This window comes from Schistocerca americana, chromosome 1, assembly GCF_021461395.2.
Source record: "Schistocerca americana isolate TAMUIC-IGC-003095 chromosome 1, iqSchAmer2.1, whole genome shotgun sequence".
Taxonomy (NCBI): Eukaryota; Metazoa; Arthropoda; class Insecta; order Orthoptera; family Acrididae; genus Schistocerca; species Schistocerca americana.
The window spans coordinates 790,870,841-790,888,923 of NC_060119.1; the positions used below are offsets into that span (position 1 = coordinate 790,870,841).

The window sequence follows — 18,083 nt, forward strand, 5'->3', positions numbered from 1 at the left end:
TTTCTATGTGGTCGCATCATGCCTTGAGTTCCATAAACACCACAAGCAACTGGGTCACTCATATCGCTGGTGGTTGACAGATTTGCAAGGCCTGAGTCAACATTGTGATTTCACTTGCACAAACCTGTCTTGCAGAACCTCATATGCAGATTCCTTGATTTGAGGTGTGGTAGTACAACTGGCCTCTGATCTGAAAGTATGTACTGCAGCTCTCAAGCTGTACAATCCTTTGTTTGACAATATTTTGAAAGTCATGCACTCTTTTGAGACTACACAGGCAGCAAATGAACTCCTTTGGCTCATTCCAGATATCTGCAGTTCAACTGCCACCAAGGGGACAGAATTCTCTAAAGGTCTTTTCCTGCCCACAGCATTGTGATTTGTCTCTTTTCGGCATGTCAATGGCCTTTGAGCAGCCGGTCACAACGCTTTGGCGTAAGCACAGGACTGACATCCTGGCCTGACTGTTCCACAATGAACCAATAATGTGCACTGTCTACATTTATGGGCACACTTCATCCATAGCAGAAAGCATGGGCATCTGTGAACTGTCTGCAGCTGAGCATCACAACAGCCGAACTCCACTCCATAATTGCATCAAGGGATGATGCATTAACTCCAGGCCTTCATTCTCCAGGGCAATCCTCCCACCACTAAGTTGTTTATTTATTTCATGATTACACATCAGGATGTCCCTCTCCAAGTAGACATGGGAGCAACTGTCTCCCTGGTGAGCCTCCCAACAAATGATCACATGAGTTACCCAGCACTGGCCCACCCAACCACAAATTGGTTGCATGCGATGATAGCTTAGTTCCCCTCAGAGATCAATTCACAACTACGGGAGATTGAAACAGGGTTACACAGCCGATAAAACAGTTTGTTGTCGACAGTCACTTGACTGGTAACATTTTCGGCTTGGATGGGTTCTCACTATTTGGTTTGTACATCACGGACAAAGTTCATGTCGTCTCAAACATGGTTCCCTTCCAGAAACTTGACAACTTTGTGCCTCTTTTGCATCTCTGTTCGAACTTGGCACGGATTGCGCCACCAATTTCGAGAAACATATTTCTCTACATCCAGATGCAGTGACTGATTTCTGTTCGTCAGTTCTGATTCTGGCTTTCCTATGTATGTCGTTAAGCTTGAACTAGATCACCTTCATGAAACTGAGACAATTGAACCTGTCAAAGCAAATGCTTGGGCCACACCCCTGGCAGTGGTTAAGAACCCAAATGGCTCTGTGGAGATTTTGGGCTGACAAGCAATGCTCAACATACTTGGAAACCTACCCCATACTATGTCTGGAGGACGTCTTCACTCAAAGTATGTTGGCAGCTAGGTAAACCTCACAGATGCTAAATTTATAGGTACCACTAGATGAGGAATCACAACATGTTATGGTCATCAATAAATGCTTTGGCTAGTACAAATACAAATGTTTGTCCTTAGAGATCTCTTCCACTTCAGCAATCTTCCAAAGATGCACGGAACAGTTAATTATGTGCATCCCAGATTGTACCAATTATCTGGCTGACTTAACTGTTACAGGTCCTATGTGCCAGAGCCACCCGTGCAACCTCTTTGCTACATTACATGATCCAGGGCTCAAGTGCTGCTTACACAAATGCCAGTTTTTTCAGGAGAAAGTGGAATACCTCAGACATCTACTAAACAAAGATGGGATTCAGGCCACTGACTGCAACATTTCAGCTGTAGACTCTCTCCCACATCCACAAAACCTACAGGAAGCTGCAGGTCTTTTGGGTAAAGTGAATTATTATTGCAAGTTCCTCCTGCAAGTAGCACACACACTATGTACCTCCTAAACTAGTTGCAGAAGAAGGGCATTCAGTTCTGATGATCAGGCTGCCTGCGAGCATGGTTTCACGCAGTTATGCTTAGCATCCTGCCTTTTGACTTGTTCTACATCACGCCCCCATGTTTTGGCTGCTGACACTTCCCCCTGTGGCACTGGTGCAGTGCTGGCACTCCGCAACTATGATGGCACTGAGTAAACGATTGCCATAATGGCATTGAGTAACCGATTGCCTGTGTGTCCCAGACACTGACTTCACTCGAAGAAACTGTCTGTGTACCAAGAAAGAGGCTTCGGAGATCATCTTTTCAATTAAGAAATTCCATGTGTACCTCTTTGGGACCAAGTTTACGCTCGTTACTGACCGTAATGTGTTGATTGCTCTCTTTGGGCTACATGCACAGCTTCCAGGATGGACAGCTGAAAGGCTCCAATATTGGGCTCTTTGCCTTAGTTCTTATAGTGACAACATTAACTACAAGCCTACTGTGCAACATGCAAACCTGGATGCACTCTGATCTACCCTGAGGACTAGACCCAGCATTTGACTAACATGAGATCTCCTGTTTCCACATTGACATAGAATGACAACATACCACGGAACGGTTTCCCTTTACTGCTACTCGCATCACAGCAGACACGTGCTGCAATCCTACCTTACAGCATGTCAAACACTATGTGCTACATGGGTGGCCTATTTATTTTTCAGAATCTGTTGGTCCAGAACTCTGGGCTTGGGCCCATCTCTCTCATAATTTACTTGTTGTCTCTGATGTTCTCCTTCTGAATGCAAAGGCAGATACCCACTGTGTTGTCATCCTGACTATCTTACGCCTTCATGTCTTGGACTCCTCCATTGTGGCTATTGGGGTGTTTCATGGATGAAAGCCATTACCAGGCAACGTGCTTACTGAAAGAATACTTGGAGGCTATGGAGCAAAGATGTTCTGCATGTGCCCAACATCAGGCTGCTCCGCCTCAGTCTTTTTCCTCTCCCCATCCCCTACCCACCTCTGTCATCCTGGGACAGCATTCATCTGGACTTTGTTGGTCCCTTTCTGGGCTCTACATAGCTCACTGTTGTGGACGCTTATTCCAACTAACCGTATGTGGTTAGCATGGCGTTCACCACTACAGCAGCCACACTCAATACACTTATTCACATTCTAACCATCAAAGAGCTTCCCCACACCCTCATGTCAGACAGTGGGCTTCAATTAATGGCAACAGCCTTTGAACAGTTCTGCACCACCAATTGCTTCAAATACCCACTTAGTCCAACTTTTCACCCCTACTTCAATGAAGAAGCAGAGAATGGTGCGAACATTCAAACAACGAATTTTGAAAGTATTGGGTGTATCCATGTCTGCAGTGGCACTCACAATGTTCCTGAACACTTACAGGACCACTCCTGTCCATGACTGCAACCCACCAGAGCTTCTTCATGAGTGACAGCCACATACTCTCCTCCATCTCCTGGCACCTCGGAATCCCAGACCTGACCCACTGGATGACACCTGTCAGATTCAGTAGTCTTGGCACATTCATATGGAGCAAACCCTTCATGGATGCAGGCTATGGGGGTGGCCACCCATGGGCAGCACCTTATGATGGTTGACACTCCACGGAGTTTGGAGTGCTGGCACACCAACCATCTCTGTTCCCTCCAACTGACTGCACCACCAACAATAGGTCACTTGGAGTTGGTGCATCCACCCTTACAAATCCGTAAAGTTTGTGCTGTGGAGCATTGTTGGTGGTTCCCGTGGATGCGAGTGTTGAGGTAGGGCCCTACAGCATCCCTTGGTTCAACAACCATCTCCCACACTGCTGTTCCCCAGTGCATTGCCTGACATTCTGCATTCTTTCTCCCAGCTGGCGGGACACCAACCACACCACTGGTTCATCTTCCAAACCATTGTCCAGGATGTTTCAGGCCCTAGTGCCCCTTTCAGAGGGGGGCAATCGTGGGGGGGAGGGGGTGGGGTGGGATATCTCGTATCCTGGTCTGATGAGCTTGAAAGCCTGCGAGAACACATGGACCTGAACAGCCACTAGGTGGCACTCCTAAATTTTTCAAGTGCTGCTATCACTGCCTCAGTACTATGCATAGGCCATGCCCCATGTGCCAGGCTATCGACACCCATGGCTGCACTACACAGCTAGTGGTGCAGTGCTCAGTCCTCAATCATCTTCTGACTGTGCTCTCATATTGCTTGTAGTATTCATCGTTGTTTGGTATCCCATACTGCTGCGACTAAGTTCTTGGATTGTAACTCTGCCATGTTGTCTTTGTTCTCTGTCCATCACTGTTGGTTTTTTTTTTGTGTGTTTTTCAGTGATTCACTGTCGATTTCCTCAGTTGGTCAGCCAGTGTCTCCTAGTTGTGTCTGATTCTGGTTACTATACAAGTTTTGCACATTCATGTATTTCGAAGTCATGGGTGAAGGAGAAAATTTTACTGGTGGCAGTCCAAGGGCATTAGCCTATTTTACTGTATATCATATAATATACATGTATCCTTACAGCACTTGGGCAATAGAGGTTTGAAGCAAGCTACTTTTGCTGAGGGTGTACTCAACCAATGAGCTTGTATCGTGTCTGTCAAGACTGCTCCAGTAACTTTTATTTTGGGGATTCGCAAGTTTGTTTTCAAAGAATATTAAAGTTTTAATAATCACTTTCTGGAATACGGGAAGTTGCAAGTTGATGTGAACTGCACCATCAGTGAGAACATGACAGTAACAGGTGAGTTATTTGTTGAGAAACTGTAATGTTTCATTTACCTTTCATCCTTATCTCTGTTGACTCAGCGAAAATGAAAATAGTATGAAAGAATATTCAATTCATCTATTTATTTTCATCTTAAAATGAAAAATATTCATTTTTTATGTGTTACCAATTTCAGCTCTATAATACGGCAGCATTTCTACTTCAAAATAAATATACTAACCTGAGTGCTGTGGCATTTGACTCATATTTTCCAAGCAGCAAGCTAAGGCGGTCACACTGTGACTTGCTGTCTTCCAGGGTGAGGGCTAGGACAGTATTTTGAGCTCTAAGATGTTCTACACGACTATTCAGTCTCTCCGTTTCCACTTCAAATTGCCGCCTTACAGCTGCTTCACCATGGGTCAATTCTTGCAGATCTGCCTCTTGTAATTCACTAACTAATGTTTCTGCCACCTTGGTGCTGCATACCTGCTTACAGAAGATAAAGCTATACATGCCAAATTTTTATAGAAGAGCTTTTCTGCTATATTGAAGCTCTCTGAGGAGAATAAGATATACATTAATTAAATATGCTAAAAGACCATTATGAAGCCATAACATAAGAACTAATTATGAACTTTGTTAGATGAAATGTGAAATGCTTTTTCTTATTTCCATAGGTGGTTCCAGCCGAACAGCGTACCTCCTTTTTCTCTCACTAACTACGGCAGTTGTGCACATTTGTGATGACGTATTGTTTTCTGGCCTGAGCAAATATGTCTTCCATATTAGTAAATTTCTGTTTGAGCAACTTTGAGCTGTTTCAGGAGAAAGCATCAGGCTTTTGTTGTATGTTTAGCAGAGTACATATTTCCTAAGCTGAAATATAGATGGCATTATCAAAGGTTTCCAGTATACAGCGAATGCTTTTAAAGAAGTTTATTGTTTGCCTACAGTATCAAAGGGTTCCTGATAACTTAAGAAAAATTTCTTCTACAGACTGATGGTGTCAATAATTTTGTGCTGAGATATGCTGCCTGTGATAGCACGAAGTGGAGAAGTGTAATTAGTGTAAGAGGGTCCAGTGCCAACAGGATAGTTTGTCACAGTAGTAAAAGATAATTACTCTGGAAATGGAGCATGGATTGACAAAAAAGAGAGGTGCTTGGCAATATTCTGGAGCTTTTGTGGAGAAATGGAAAAGTCAGATATTACCCATTTTTTTAGGACTATGGAGGTGAAAAAGCTACCAAAAGTATTACACAATTGTAGATGCAATCTCTCCCTCTAACTAAAGGATAATTTTGTGAATCACACGAGAGGTGATTGCACAGAGCAAATCAACAAGCAATCTTTATTGGAGTGCAATTAATGATCCATCAAGTTACTGTAGCCATTAAAACGAATTTAATAAAGTTAGGGTTTTGTGTGCTTGTACATACAGAAAAATTCTCATATGAAAATGCCATCAGCTCCCACCAGATGTTGCAAATGATATGCATCTACATGCAAAAACATTGACAGCGTACAGTACTTAAATTCATAAAAAAAACAAAAAACATACCACCTGAATCAAAGACCAATCATTTACAGTCAATCTTCTAAGGCGCATTCCATGATCATTTGCTTTCCAGTAAGAATACAAGTATATAAATTTTGTGACTGCTTTCACATTCTTTCTCCAAACAGAAACAGTTTTAACAAGTAGTGTGAGTAGAAATCATGTTCACGAAAACTGACTGTGTTCTGAACATAGGCTTTATACCACTAGTCTATTACCTCTGTTACCAGGAGTATTTCTCCTCAACTATATCTCCAACAGATCTAAACCACTAAATCTCTTATTTCTCAGAAACCATTTGGTTGTGGACATAAAATATATCAACAAAATTCACTAATTTCTGAGTGTTCTAACGACTTCACCTTGTCTGAAACTGATCCTGGGTCATGGCTTCGACATTAACTTTTTGGAAACACAAGTCCGGTGATCTGAATCCTTTAACAAAATTCAATTCTGCCTGGCAGACAACTTGTACGCCATTCATCAAAGTATACTGATTGCAGCGTCAGTCTCTCCTCATGGGATCACTGTGCGATAGTGTTATGTACTTGGAGAAACTATCAGCATCGTTTGTCATCTGTCATAATTAAAATGAGTGGTATTTTTCTAAAGTACAAAATTCTGACTAGTGAACTTCTCATCCTCAGGCACAGTCCCAAACAATAACATGGTTCTTTTTTCTTGTGAGGTGTTTAGCAGAAAATTAAAAAAAAAAAAAGGGTAGTACATGGATAATGCGCAAGTTGTCTGGGATGCCTTATGAAATGGAAATAAGTGAAATAAAGAAAAAAAAACCAATACGTCTGTAATGAGTACAAAGCCCAAGCCTACTTTATCTCGTACGATCAGTGGCCAATAAAGATTCTTGATTATCTTTGATTTTCCATATTGTCAATTGCACTTGTTATACCCTGGGAAAAGCATCCTATAATTATAAAGAAATGAAACAAATCATACCAAAACGTTTACATCTTTACTTCTGAAACCACTGTTAAGAGTGTCATAGAAAGTAATCATTACAGTAGCACCATTACTGGATTCCATTTGTGAAGAGTCAGAGACTGATTATACATGTTCATTCTGTTTGATCATATTTTATCTGCATTATCACTACACAAATGTAATGCACATCTTCAAATTATTTTCAGATATTACTTAGTAGACGGACTCAGATTTTCACAGAAAGTAAATAATGATTTCTGCATCACAAACAGGTAACTATTTGCAACAGAAAATCTATATCATAACTGAATAACTTGTCAGGGTTGGGGTTCATAGTCATGTAAAATTCTGTAAATGGCACCTCAGTCACCTTCAACTGTAAAAGTTATTTAATCATACTATTCTAAGTTTGGCCATGTGCCAACTATCGGCAACTATCAAGTAGTACAAATGTGCTTTTGCATATTATAAAAACACTTTTCACATGTTTCTCCTTTATAAAGAGGAATTTTAAACGTCTTGTTATGAATTGCACTGTGTTTGTTGTTTCCCAACTTTCCAATATTGGTGCTATCAAAGAGTCAGTGATGGTAAGCACTATTGGATGACATTTATCTTGGCATTAAGGTCAGCTCTTCTCTTGGTCAGGACAAGTTCTGCAACATAAGGAACTATTGTCATGTATGTGACTGCTGGTGTACACAGCTGATGAAAAGCTCTCAAGTTTCCAGCCAGGTGGCAGTATTATACAACTGCAATGTTTCAACGAGTGACATACTCATCATCTTCTAGCAAACTATTGTTTTGTCTGTCACAACTTAAATCCTTATTGGATTAAGATGATAAATCTAAAGCAATACACATGGATGAAGTTAGATATGAATGTAAGCCAAAAGAAACAAAAGAGAAACAAAGTGGACTCTATACCAAATGGTTAAAAATGCCCCTACTCTTCTGCATAAATACTATGTTTTCAGTGAAAGTACACATTTAACACAGCATTATGCAACATAAATGACAAAGCACTGCTAAAGTTATTATAAAATGTGTAGTCACAAATTAACATACCCCAAGTGAAGCCAACTGAGAACCAGTGATGTGATGGTCCATCTTGCGAAGAACCACACGCTCAGCTACCTTGCAGACAGGGGTATCATCTTGTGGGACAACTGACAGGTTATTTGGTGTACATGCTGTTGGGGAGGATGATAAACACCTGTGCTCAGGTGATCCTTTGGGTTCCATCTCACGCACCTGCAGGATTTCATGTAAATAAAAAAAAATAATAACGATCACTGATAAAGCTTGCAATCATTAACAAACATACTCTCTCTCTCTCTCTCTCTCTCTCTCTCTCTCTCTCTCTCTCTCTCTCTCTCTCTCTCTCTCTCTCGGCCAGCTTAATATTTAAGAATGGAAAATGTCAAAGCACCTTTAAAACTACTAAAAATAATGTAATCTTCCAAGCTTAAAAAATTTCATTTGCTAATGGGATGTGGTGCTATCACTCTAAAATCTCAAAATTATGGAACCTAAAAACTTTTTTTTTCTTAAATGGATTATGCAGCAGCTATTTAAAGATGAAGAGGCTTGCACAGGATACAGCACCATGGAGATTTGCATGAAACCAGTCTTGGAGCTGATGACAACAAAAACAACTACAACAACAACAAATGGACTTCATGAGAAGAGGAGGTCATTATACACTATTTCCTCTAAAAAAACATGTGATTCTGTTCTTTTAATGATTGTGTATGCTTAATGCCTATCAACATGTACTGTACACTCTAATTCCATTTTTCTTAATTTATAACAGCTTGCATGTAATAGGCACCTACAAAGCGACGGATATCATGAAGAGCAACAGACACAACTGTTTTTCTAGAAAACAGTTGTTATAAAAGATATTTCTTTGTGTCAAACAATGGAAAATCCAGGATGGAATGTAACAATATTATGAGAAGAAAAGTTGCTACTCACCATATAGTGGAGATGCTGAGTCACAGATAGGCACGAAAAAAGACTCTCACAAATATAGCTTTCGACCATTAAGGCCTCCTTCAATATACACACACACACACACACATTTTATATATATACACACACAAAATTCAAGCTTTCGCAACCAACGGTTGCTTCATCAGGAAAGAGGGAAGGAGAGGGAAAGACGAAAGGATGTAGGTTTTAAGGGAGAGGGTAAGGAGTCATTCCAATCCTGGGAGTGGAAAGACTTACCTTAGGGAGAAAAAAGGACAGGTATATACTCGTATACACACACATATCCATCCGCACATACACAGTCACAAGCAGACATTTGTAAACGCCATTTGGCGTCTGTATATGTGTGGATGGATATGTGTGTGTGTGAGAAACCACACTACCGAAAGCTATAATTGTGAGGGTCTTTTTGTCTTTTTGTTGTGCCTATCTGCGACTCAGCTTCTCTGCTATATGCTCAGTAGCAACTTTCCTTCTCATAATATTGTTACATTTCTTTGTGTAAATTTTACACTGGCAGTAACATTTAAAGAATGTATTATTCACAAAAATTAGCTGCTGATTCATCTTACTTGTTTTCCTACCAGCTTCATTTCCAAAGAAAGCGTCAGTTCTATAAATTAAAAGAGAATCAGCAAACTTGTCTAACATCCTCTTTTTACTGTTCTGTAAGATACTGCACCAGCCCCAATGTGTATTCTGTTCTTAGGCATGCAATGAGTTAATTGACATTCATAAGCAGCTGGAAATTGCCATGACTACAGTCAAGCAATTGGAAGCGTCTGTGAAATATGTTGGGAGGGCTGCCAAAGAGTCATGTACCAGTGATACCAAAGGTACCTCAAGTGCTATCCTCTACTGTGGATACTGTCTCTCCTGCAGGAAATACAGGATCTATCGCTACTCGCTAATTTGACTATGTGTGGCATGTCAATGGCAGGTCCATGCACCCTGTGTATGAGAGACACGAACGACAGAAAACTCAAGGTGTTCCACCCATCCCCCTAACCAGCAAGAATGAGGGGCTGTCTTCCAATGAAACCAAAACTGAGCAGTGAGCCTCACTTCACCTTTTTGAAATGTGCTGTGTCCTTTGTCAAGAGGAGGCAAAATGCAAAAGTGTCAGGGGTTTATAATCATCAGTAATTCAAACAGATGGTGGCCTTATGAGGGCCTCATTCAACATGTTGAAGAGGGAATTCCAGCAGCCATTAAGGGAACAGGGTGTAACCAATTGCAGTATGTGATGTGTATTAGGACAAACAATGTTATCTGAGCTCCAATTTGGATCACTCCAGTGACTGTCAGAGAACGTTGATAATACTGGTGTCCCTCAAGGAGTTTTAATGAAGCTCACAATCTGTAGCTTTGCTCCAAGAACAGATTGTTGGCCCTCATTCAGAGTCAAGTGAAAGGCTCGATTCAGAGAACGTGAAGAGTATGTGACAAACTAGGCTGTGGCTTCCTAGGCTTGTGCCATAGAGTTGTGAACTGGGAGGTCCCTCTAAATGGGTCAGGTGTGCACTACACATCAGAGGTGGCTACCCAGGTAGCTGACTGTGTATGGTGTGCGCACATGGATTTTCTAGCTTAGTCAAGTCTCCATCCAGTCCAGATAATGATAGAAGTAGGAGACCTGGAAGTATCAGTATAAGACCCAAAGAAATGCCACCCCCATCCCTCTCCCACAGGTGTGAGTGCTAAAATCCTGATGGTTAACTGTTGAAGCATTTGCAACAAAGTATCAGAGTTTAAAGTATTCCTAAAAACAGTGAAGCTAACAGCAATGAGATTGTTGGGGAAAACTTTAGCATATATTAAAAGAGTAGGAGAATGGGAAATTGACATGGCGTATTTGCTGCAGCAGACAAAAACTCAGATCCAGTCAGACAGAAACTGAAGCTGCATGCAAAACGCAAGACTCAGTATCAGAGTGGGCATAGAACTGTAACTGAATCCTTCTCCTGACCATCAGACTCAGCTTATGATGTAATCAGAAACTTTAGAGAAAAGCTCAATTTACTTTTCCATCACCTGGCAAACAACAGGGATAGCAACAGTTTGTTAGAGGTGGATGTGGCAAGATATTACTAAATGTCTTCTCTGAACGCAACCTAGAACAGACAATAAATATGTTAGATCCAATTGCAACTAACAGACAAGACCTCTTAGAGGATGTTCACATTGAAATTGGTATCAACAGTTGTATGGCATTTGTAGCAACAATGATTACAAAATTTCCAAGGGCAATCAAAACACATAGAATGATTTATATAGTCAGTAAACTACATAAAGATGCAATAGTGTCATATCTCAATGAGAAATCTGAAACTTTTATCTCAGGATAGGAGCTTGTAGAGGAACTTCAAGGCAAGTTTAAAAGAACAGTTGACCATGCACTGGATACATATGCAACCAGTAGAACAATACATAATAAGAACTCTACATGGTATATGCTCACTGTAAAGAAACTTCTAAGGAAACAGAGATCACTGCATAACAGATGTAAGACAAAACCATTCGGTTAAAGTCAGAGAAATGCTGAATAAAATGTGTTTGACAGTCAAGAGAGCAATGCATTAAGCCTTCAGTGATTACATAGCAAATATTACTGTATGATCTTTTCACAAACTTAAAAAAATTCTAGTCAGTGTAAAGGCTGTTAGTGGTACCAAAGTTAGTGTCCATTCACAGACGGATGAAACAGGGACTGAAATTGAGGTTAGCAGAGCAAAAGGAGAAATGCTTAACTCCATTTTCAAATGTTCATTGTTCCTTTACAAAGGATAACCCAGGACAAATGGTCCAATTTAATCCTTGTACCACTGAAAAGATGAATGAAATAGGTAAGTGGTATTGAGAAACAATTGGAAACTACACGGCCCAATGGAATCCCTGTTTTAAAAAAAATCCAGTCATTGGAAGAAGCCTTAAGTCACATCCATCTACAAGTAGGGTAGCTGATTATCCCTGCCATTGATTTGCTGTAGAATCTTAGAACACATACTGAGCTCAAGCTTAATGAGGTACCTCAAACAGAATAGCCTCTTCCACGCCAATCAACATGGATTCTGAAAACATCGCTCACGTGAAACCCAAATTGCACTTTTCACACATGACATGGTGAAAGCATCAGATCACAGCAGTCAGGTAGATAAAGTATCTTTTGTTAGCAAACACCTTCTATTTTTCATGTTCATAACATAACTTGAAAAAAGTTATGAACATCAAATAAATAAATACCACCTTTATATCGATTTTAAACAAGCCTATGATACCATCTCAAGAGTGGCACTGCAGAATCTAATGGAAGAGGCTGGAATACCTTATAAGCTCACTAAACTTACTGTGATGTAAGTGAAACCAACCGTAAAGTAAAAATACAGGGCAAAATCATCAGAGAAGTGGAGGGGAAGGAAGGACTGAGACAGGGTGGCAATATCTCCTCACTTGCTATTCAAAAAGTCATAAGTTAGATAGAGTTAAATACAAGAGGAGCCATTTTTAACTGTTCACTGTAGTGCTTAGCCTAGGCAGGCAATGTGGCATTCCTTGCACAAAACACTGCTGTGCTGGCCGATGCCTATCAACAACTGGAGAGAGGTACAAGGGAACATGGCCTTCAGATGTGCCACAGGGATGTGTGTTGCGACCTTTGCTATTCATGTTGTATATTAATGACCTTGAAGAGAATATTAATAGTAACCTCAAACTTTTGACAGATGACACAGTTATCTATAATGAAGTACTGTCTGAAAAAAGTTGCACAAATATTCAGTCAGATCTTAATAAGATTTTAAAGTGGTGCAAAGATTGGCTACTTGCTTTAAATGCTCATAAATGTAAAATTGTGCACTTCACAAAATGAAAAGAGGTAGTATGCTGTGACTACAAAAACAATGAGTCACACATGGAATTGATAAACTCATACAAATACCAGGGTATAAGACGAATCTGAAGGGACCGAAAAATCAGGAGTTCGTGTTAAAAAAATTTGTGTTAAGTGAAAAACACAGATTTTAATAAGTATGCATGTACAGCAGTACAGGAATGTATAATACACTACACTATCAATCACATTATTGTAGATTTATAACACTATAAAGTGATTGTAAAATTACAAGTACTCACAAATTATGTACATTACTTTCTTGGAAAAAATTCGATCATGGTTCGCTGATGTTCATGGGAACGATAATAATTTGTAATTTCACAACCAATTGTAATGATAGCGTCCATAAACCCAGCAGTGACGTTGGATGTTGAAGTGAACCATTCTAAACAGTTCAAGGCTGTAAACATCTCCTGATGAGTAGGTGGAATGGTATCCGTATTCTCTTCCTCTTCACTTTCTTCTGATGGCCCTTCTTGCACCTCGTTCACAGCTTTTGGCATCTCCGATTCACAGAAGCACATATGGCAACATCGTCATCTACACTAATGAATTCTTCGAAACTAATCCCGGGGTTCGCAACGTCCTGGAGAACTGTCCATTCATCAGGTGAAGTGGCATCTTCTAACTCGTCGACATCTTCAGTGTTGCTATGTCTCCAAGCTCTGTTAAAGCACTTCCCTATATGATGTGGCAATACTGAGTTCCAGGCTGCTGCGATGGCTTTTATTGTGTCAAGCAGATTCCAATTTGGGGTTGCAGTGTTGTTTTCAGCAGCATGAATTGCAGCTCTTACAAGTTGCTTATGATAAGCTCTCTTTATGAGAGAGATTATGCCTTGGTCCAAAGGGTGAAGGCGGCTTGTGGCGTTGGGTGGAAAAAATTGAACCTTTATGTTGGATAGGTTCAGATCATGAACGTTATGGGCAGTACATCTGTCCAATGTAAGAAGAACATGTCTATTTTGAGCAACCATTTGACTGTTGAAACGAAGAAGCCACTTACGAAATGATGTGCCATCGATCCAAGCTTTCTTGTTATGAGAGTAGATGCAAGGTAAAGTGTCCATATTTATGTTTTTAAAACAATGTGGTTTCTCGGATTCGATAACCCAGGGATGAAACTTCTCACTGCCATCAGCATTACAACACAGTACAACAGTCACACATTGTTTGCTTCGTGCTCCACCATGACACTTATCACCTTTTACCCCAGGGTGTGATTTGGAAAAAGATTGTAGAAAAATCCAGTTTCATCCATGTTAAACACATCACATGAGGCATACTTTTCCCTCACTCGGTTGAATTCATGCAACCAGTTGTTCGCACTTTCTTCATCTACTTTATTTGCTTCACCGCAAATTTGTACAGATGAAACTGAATGTCACTTTTGGAACCAATACAACCAACCAGCAGAACAACAGAAGTCTTCAATGCCCATATCTTTAGCAATATCATTTGCTTTTGACTGAATAACAGGGCCAGTTAAAGGTATGTTAGATGCACACATATGATTGAACCATTCTAGCAGTAATGTCTCGATGTCTTGATACTTGGCAGTATGAAGTCATTTAGATTTGTTTCCAGAAATTGATGCCTCAGCATTTATAATTTTTTCTTGATTCTTAATAATTGTAGATAAAGTAGATTTAGGTATTCCAAACTGCCCTGCAATTGCTGTTTTCTTGGTACCGCGGTCCACTTCATCTAGATCTTAAGCTTTAACTGTACATTTAGAGCTGTTTGTTTCCTCTTTGCCATTTTCGCGTGCTACGGTACCGGTTGGAACTGTAGTTTTTATTCAGTATTCCAACTCGATATGGCTATGACTAACAGAACACCTGTCAAATCTGACACTGAGTACGTTCCTAAATGCTGCTGCACACATTATTGAATGTCTTACAATGTACAGCATACGCTGATTGTTGAGGTGATAATCGCGGCTACCGACCTACAATACATTAAAATCGGGCCAACAATAAGTATAATTAGCTTTGTAGCTGCATTTTCTACATTTATTTTGGAAAAAAAATTACGCTTTAGAATACTCTAAGGTCGGAAGTTTGTGTTACAGTGAAATTTAATTACGCTAGGAACTGAAACAGAGTTTGTAATTCGCCTTAACCGAAATTCGTGTTAACTGATAAAACATACCATAAGAACCAATGTATTCCTGGTGGGACCAATATTTTTTTCGCGTTAATCGCGAGTTCATCGTATACGAGTTCGCTCTAAGAGGTTATACTGTATACGAAATGGAATGATTACATAGGCTCAGTCATAGGTAAAGCAGGTGGTAGACTTCAGTTTATTGGTAAAGTATTAGGGAAATACAATCAGAAGGGGATTACTTACATTCATGTAACCCATCCAAAGAATATTATTGCTCAAGTGATTGGATTCCGTGTCAAATATGACTAACAAGGGATGTGGACATTCACAGAGAAGGGCTGCACAAATGCTCACAGATTTGTTGACCAATGGGGAAGCTTCACACAGATGCTGAAGAAACTGAATTGGCAGACTCTTTAAGACAGACATATACTATCCTGCATTAATTCTGATGCTCACCCATCCTGCTCCATGTCCTGTACAGAACTGTCATCATTAGCAATATGCAACACCACACATTTTCATCCTGTACAGAAACTAAAATTTCATTTTTTCATCTGCCTCAAAATAAAATGGTTTAAGTATTTACTAATACTGGTTTTTAGTGACTCATACCTCTAAAAGAAAACCTTTTTTGTGTCTGCATAGGGAGGGATGCTTTCATTTCATGGTAGACTACACTTTCATGTTATTTACATGATATGCAATAACTAAGGACCACAGCTGCAATAATAATGTAATGTGATCTAATGTGCGCCAGTTTGCCTTTTTACCTCAGGAGGAGAAGGACTTACTACTGCCACTCGACACATATGGAAGTACCGGTACATGACCTGTCCTAGCTTTCAGAATTGATGGTTCCTTTCTTAAGGAGGAGAGAGCTTAAATTCATGTAATAAACTGCGAAGGATTGACTTGAAAACATGAGCTGGAATTTTATGAAAATTATGGCAGTGGGCTAAAACCAGCTTATGGGTCACACCAATTTGCTTATGCTGCACAGTCAAATGTAAAACATGAAATAATTGCACACATTTTTATGTTAAGCTGGGACCCAAATTTGGAGCCACACCTCTCACAAGAACACTATGGCAGTGAGCTATTTATGTATGCCTCAACTTACAGTTTCAGTCTGTGAGTACCTCTCTCCTGAAACTTCCAAGTCACTCTGTGAGAATCATATCAGCAAGGTTCTGGATAAAGTACCAGTCTGACAGAGGAAGCTTCATCACAGTATACAATCTGTTAAATAGCAAGAACCATTTGTGAATGGAAAAGTACACTTATTTCTGTAAATCAAAGACAAATAATAAAAATGACAATTCTGAAGAGCCTCTGTGTCAAATGCAATCCAATAGCTTAAAATGGACGTTTCAGTTTGGTATATCAAATTTAATACCAATAGAAAGTGATGAAGATTAGATGGGTAGATCACGTAACTAATGAGGAGGTATTGAATAGGACTGGGGAGAGGAGAAGTTTGTGGCACAACTTGACTAGAAGAAGGGATCGTTTGGTAGGACATGTTCTGAGGCACAAAGGGATCACCAATTTAGCATTGGAGGGCAGTGTGGAGGGTAAAAATTGTAGAGGGAGACCAAGAGATGAATACACCAAGCAGATTCAGAAGGATGTAGGTTTCAGTAGGTACTGGGAGATGAAGAAGCTTGCACAGGATAGAGTAGCATGGAGAGCTGCATCAAACCAGTCTCAGGACTGGAGACCACAACAACAACAGAAAGTATGTTTATCTCAAGCAGCATCACATAGATTACAGGGTATATGTTGCTGTTAATGATGAGAGTATATGAACTCCACAAGAAGGAAATAAAACTATCACCTGTAGTCTGCATATGGTTTTTTTTTTTACAGCTGTATTGTGGTAACAACTTGGGTGTCATTTGCTTTATTTTTATTTCTGCTTTTCAAAGAGAGTGTAATTATGAGTACAACTAAAAAAAAAAATCCACAATCATGCCCGGAGAACTGTGTCATACAATACGGTTGGTGTATCATCCTCTGCCTTATGGCGTCATTTGGATGCTGTATGGTGTAGCATGGGGTCAAGCACACCCCTCACCCAGACTTTGCTTTCCAGACCATGGAGTCACTACTTCCCAGTCAAGCAGCTCCTCATTTGGCACCAAGAGGCTGAGTGCACCCTGTTACAGTTCCCTTACCGATAAAAAACCCCTGGCACTATTGGGAACTGAACACAGGTCCTCTGCACGGCAGTCAGATGCAATGAGTACTCATCTATGGAAGTGGGTGATGATCAGGAGTTTGAGACAATAAAAGAACTTGCAAATGCCAGAAAACTGCATATCACTATAAATTTCACACCCATGTGTTGGTATATGGTGGCAGTACATGTGAGGTCAGAAGAAAGCTGATACCCAGTATTCCCATCGTCAACGATTACTGGACATAGTGAGTGGAAGGCAGCATGTGTGCTACAAAAGAGTGCCGAACTAGACAAGTGCACAGCTTTGTGGTTTTTGGGAATAAAGAATGTGTCCAAAGATGATATTCATCACAAAATATGCACTGTATAAGCTGCGAACTATATTTCATAGAAAGGTGTGTTCAACTAGATACTGAAGTTCAACAAATGATGAGAATGAATCACAAACAAGATGCGCCCTGGTCACCCTGTGGAGTTTTTCCACTGATGCCACAGTGCAGTGTGTGGAGGAAATGATCCATGGACATCCTTGTGTGCAACTGTCAACATGGAACATGCCTACGTTGGTTGTCATGAGACTATACACAACCTTCTTAATAAGCAGTTGAATTTTCATAAAATTGCGCATGTTGGGTGCCCCACCTGTTTACTGCAGAGCACAAATGGAACAGAATACCTTATCTATTCAGAATGTCATGTGTGGATGTCATACTGCCGGAATTGAAACCTCATGGTGAGACTGTTCATGCAGCATCCTACTGTACCATTCTGTTGGAACTGTGTAAGGCCTTACACCGCAAATGACCTGACTCCTGACAGCCTACGTTATTTCTCTAGATGTCAATTTACACCCTAACACA

General features: G+C 40.3%; 1 protein-coding gene across 2 annotated transcripts in view; it reads right to left on the reverse strand.

The window, feature by feature from the left end:
- LOC124612436 (colorectal mutant cancer protein) overlaps positions 1–18,083 on the reverse strand; it is a 602,106-nt gene that overhangs the window by 30,521 nt on the left and 553,502 nt on the right. For both annotated transcript variants that reach the window (XM_047140650.1, XM_047140660.1), the window contains exons 8-9: positions 8,106–8,291; positions 4,776–5,023 (exon numbers count right to left, since the gene is read on the reverse strand). In XM_047140650.1, coding sequence (XP_046996606.1) covers positions 4,776–5,023; positions 8,106–8,291 — 434 coding nt within the window. The remainder of the gene's footprint in view (positions 1–4,775; positions 5,024–8,105; positions 8,292–18,083) is intronic.